A 3,586-nucleotide genomic window follows, 5' to 3' on the forward strand; every position below is an offset into this window, starting at 1 on the left:
TCTCTCTAATAGTTCTTAGATTTCCAAAGGCCCTATTGCCCTTCTTGCCACCGGCTGTTCGTCTGGTTTATTAACACTTAGCCAACATCCGCCTGTATATAGGATGCCACCACCCCAGCCCGAAGGGTCCGCTTTCCAAAACACAAAACTGGTTAGCAGAAAGACATCGCACAGACAGACATATGATGAGGTGGGGTTTCGTTTGGGTTTCTGTACTAGTTCTTGTTGGATCTAGGTAGAGATGTGGGCTTTCAGTGAGCAAGAGAGCAAGAGTTATTGCTCTCTCTCTCTCTCTCTCTCTCTCTCTCTCTCTCTCTCTCTCGGAACTACGGCTGTGAACGTGCTGACTGTAGAGGGGGTGGCCAGCTTGGTACCCAGCTGATAACAATCCTCCATCTAAACTCAGCCGTTTTCTTTCACACAGCAACCGAAGGAAATGAAGTCCAGTGCTGGAAGTAAAGGAAATGAGGTAGGAAATATGAACTCTTGGGGAGTTTTTCTGGCAAGCAGTCCTGTAACAGCATGTCCCCAACGCTCTTAAACTGCTTCATTTTATATCTGTCTTACCCTTATCGTTTCCCTGATTATAGACATAAAGCTTGATCATTACAGATAATATGGGGATTCTTGGAGGCTAAAATTAAAATAACACATCATACCACCCTTCAGAGAAAACATTAATTTCTGGGTACACCAGTCTAATCTTCTGTGCCTCAAAAATACGTCAGCTAGGCAGTGGTGGCACACGCCATTAATCCCAGCACTTGGGAGGCGAAGGCAAGATCTCTGAGTTCAAGACCAGCCTGGTCTACAGAGTGAGTTCCAGGACAGCCAGGGATACACAGAGAAACCCTGTCTTAAAAACAAACAAACTATGGCACAGGCATTGTTTCATAACCTTTTGATTTACGTGGCCACACATGGTGAACAGCTCGCCGTTTGGAGGACACGGTTTAAATTGTTTCATTATATTATATTTTATATCGGTGTCACGATTTCTTTAATTAGCCTTCCATCACGGCACACTATCTTCAAAGCCTTTGTTTTCCCCCAGATGTGAAGCAGGTGTCAAAAATCATGCCCCATCTCATGAAAACCATAGCTGAAAAGTAATTCTTCTATTGCGTAGCATCAATTCCTTTGGTCTGTAAAGTTCACATTTCACCAAGTGAACTGGACAAACATTCCAGCCAACAGACTGGCTGAGTCCTGGCTGTGAGGGCCATCTTCCAGTTGGCCTGGAAAATTCGGCATTATATTTTTTAATCTTCATGTTTGAACATGGAAAAGCTAAGTCTGAGTCCACATTCCTACTGGTGACTGACCACTGTCACCTTTGGAATAATACGACGGAGAAATATTGTACCCTTTGTCTCCTGAGAGGAGATGACACACCCTGCCCAGAGATGCTTCTGAGGTGACCCCGAGCCCTCGGTGCAGCTGCCCAGCAATTAAGAGTCTGACTGTCCGGTTTGCACAGATCCACTCACTGGGCTGTTAAATCACAGCTGTTAGGACAGAGACGTCTGAGTCCTCTGGAAGAGCTGTAGAAACCCCGCACCGCGTGGCGGTCTATCCCGCGCCCCAGGCTTGACATTCACACGTACCCCTCTATGGCATTTCATTCTCTCTCTTGTCCCTTAGAAATCGCCACAGACCATGGCCCCTCAAGGACAGCCACTGCTACAGCAGAGCCACAAGCAGGCCTTTCCTCCCAGTGACCCGCAGGGCCAGAGCCTTTGAGTTTGAGGGCTCGAGCAAAACAAATAAGTTAGGGGGAATTCCCCACCCCACCCCACCCCTCGAAGGGTTTCCTAAGTTCCCTGAACTGCTGTTACCCAGCTCGGTGGAATTTTGAACAGAGTTGTGATATTTCATTCGGAGTGGCGTCCCTGAATGCTGTTATTTGCGAATCTGAACAAACCAAACACAATTATTCTGTGCTTTTCTTAAGCAAAACAGATCCAATGGGAACACCTCTAAATCGCTCAACTCCTGCGGAACATTGTCATCTTTATCAACGTGAAATCAAATATCTGTACCGGAATTTCCTTAGAGACATCCTCCTCTATAGAAGAACGCAAGCACTGTCTTGTTAGTCTTGTCTACTTATATTGCTGTGAATTTTTGTCCTCTTGTTTTCCTGTTGATACAGAATCATAGAGAGCTAGTCAATGACTTTGTTTCTTTTTTTCTAAGTTTGCTAAATCAGGGCCGTTGGTTGAGATATTCCTTGAGCTCCCCCTACTGACAGCTTTTTGGTATGACGCCGAGATACATTTAGAACAAGTCACAGGCTCCAATGGTGTGCTCAAGAAACAGTTGACGGCTCGGAAATACGTGGAGAAAGATGATCCAGCCCAGGGGGGGTTGGGTCAGTAAGTAGACATGACCAAAGGAACGCAAGGGAAAGTAGAATAGCAGGAAGGAGGTGGTGTTCATAGAGCCACAGGGCCAGCAATCGCAGTGGCATGTTTTAGGAAGACAGGAAGCGAGGCTCCCATGACCTCATTCTCGCGCTTCAAAGGTTACCATTGCTTATCCAGGAACACCTGCAGCAAGTGTGCATACCCTGCTGAGAATTCGTTTAACAGGTCCTCCTGGTGAACACTGCGAGCTGGGTATTCGGGCTAACGCTGTTAGGTGGATAGCATATGTCTTCCAGTTAGGAGAGCTAGTGTTTGCACAAGCCGTTAATGACAGGGACCAACATTAAACCCTGGTAGTCTGTGCTGCTCATCCTTCTTGGGTGCATCTTTCTGGGATCCTAACAATCTCTGGGAGGGTGAAGGACCTCCTCCTTCTACCCCACTTCACACATCGCTGGCTAGCTAGTTCAGAAACAGGAGCTATCAGCAGAGGCTCCGTGCCAAGACTGGAAGGAAATTAGCAGAAAACTTCCTTAGGAAATGCCCATACCTTTTATCTGCTGGGTTCCCCTTTGCCTCCCTGCTATGCCTCTGGGGAATTTGAAAACCGCCTTGGTTTGGGCTCCACTTCTCACGGGAGAGATAACTTGGGCAAGCCACTTTCTTCCTCTCAATTTACTTTTCTCCAGATATGGTTAATGTTATCCTACACTTCTTTTGACAGGACCCAGTTGGGAGGATGTGTGAGTTAGTTATGGGTGGCAATGGGCCGTGGTCGGCAGTGGTCGGCCGTGGTCGGCCATGGTTCTTACAGATCAGGACTCCGTGCTGCCTGCTGCTATGGAGAGCCAGGGTTCCGTGTATGGGGAACTCGCATGCAGTGACTTGAAACAACTGTAGATCCTTGTTCTTCTCTGCCCACCCACGTGTCACATCCTTAGCTGGAGACATGCCCTCTTTCATGGGATGCAGGGCACACCCCCATCTGTCTGCAAGCAATAACCCCAAGTAAATAAATAAAATGATTCTCGTCATCTCTCAAGTCACCAGACTCTGAAGCTAGCTCTCTATCCCATGAAATAAGCATTCCCCGGAAATGACCTTTCTCCCAGGTCTTTACAGAAGAGAGGCAGAAGTCTCTTTCCCCACCCCCGCCCCCTCTGCGTGCAGCAGCATCCGTTCAGTATCCTCATCGTTCGTACATGCTGAGAATGCTT

The 3,586-nt window shown here is 47.5% G+C and overlaps 1 protein-coding gene across 1 annotated transcript in view; it reads left to right on the forward strand.

Annotated features, from left to right (window-relative positions):
* The window catches only part of Stat4 (signal transducer and activator of transcription 4), an 84,765-nt gene that overhangs the window by 63,993 nt on the left and 17,186 nt on the right, over window positions 1–3,586 (forward strand). The window contains exon 11 of the mRNA XM_005366422.1: window positions 425–469. Coding sequence (XP_005366479.1) covers window positions 425–469 — 45 coding nt within the window. The remainder of the gene's footprint in view (window positions 1–424; window positions 470–3,586) is intronic.

Source organism: Microtus ochrogaster, unplaced genomic scaffold (assembly GCF_000317375.1).
Source record: "Microtus ochrogaster isolate Prairie Vole_2 unplaced genomic scaffold, MicOch1.0 UNK8, whole genome shotgun sequence".
Taxonomy (NCBI): domain Eukaryota; kingdom Metazoa; phylum Chordata; class Mammalia; order Rodentia; family Cricetidae; genus Microtus; species Microtus ochrogaster.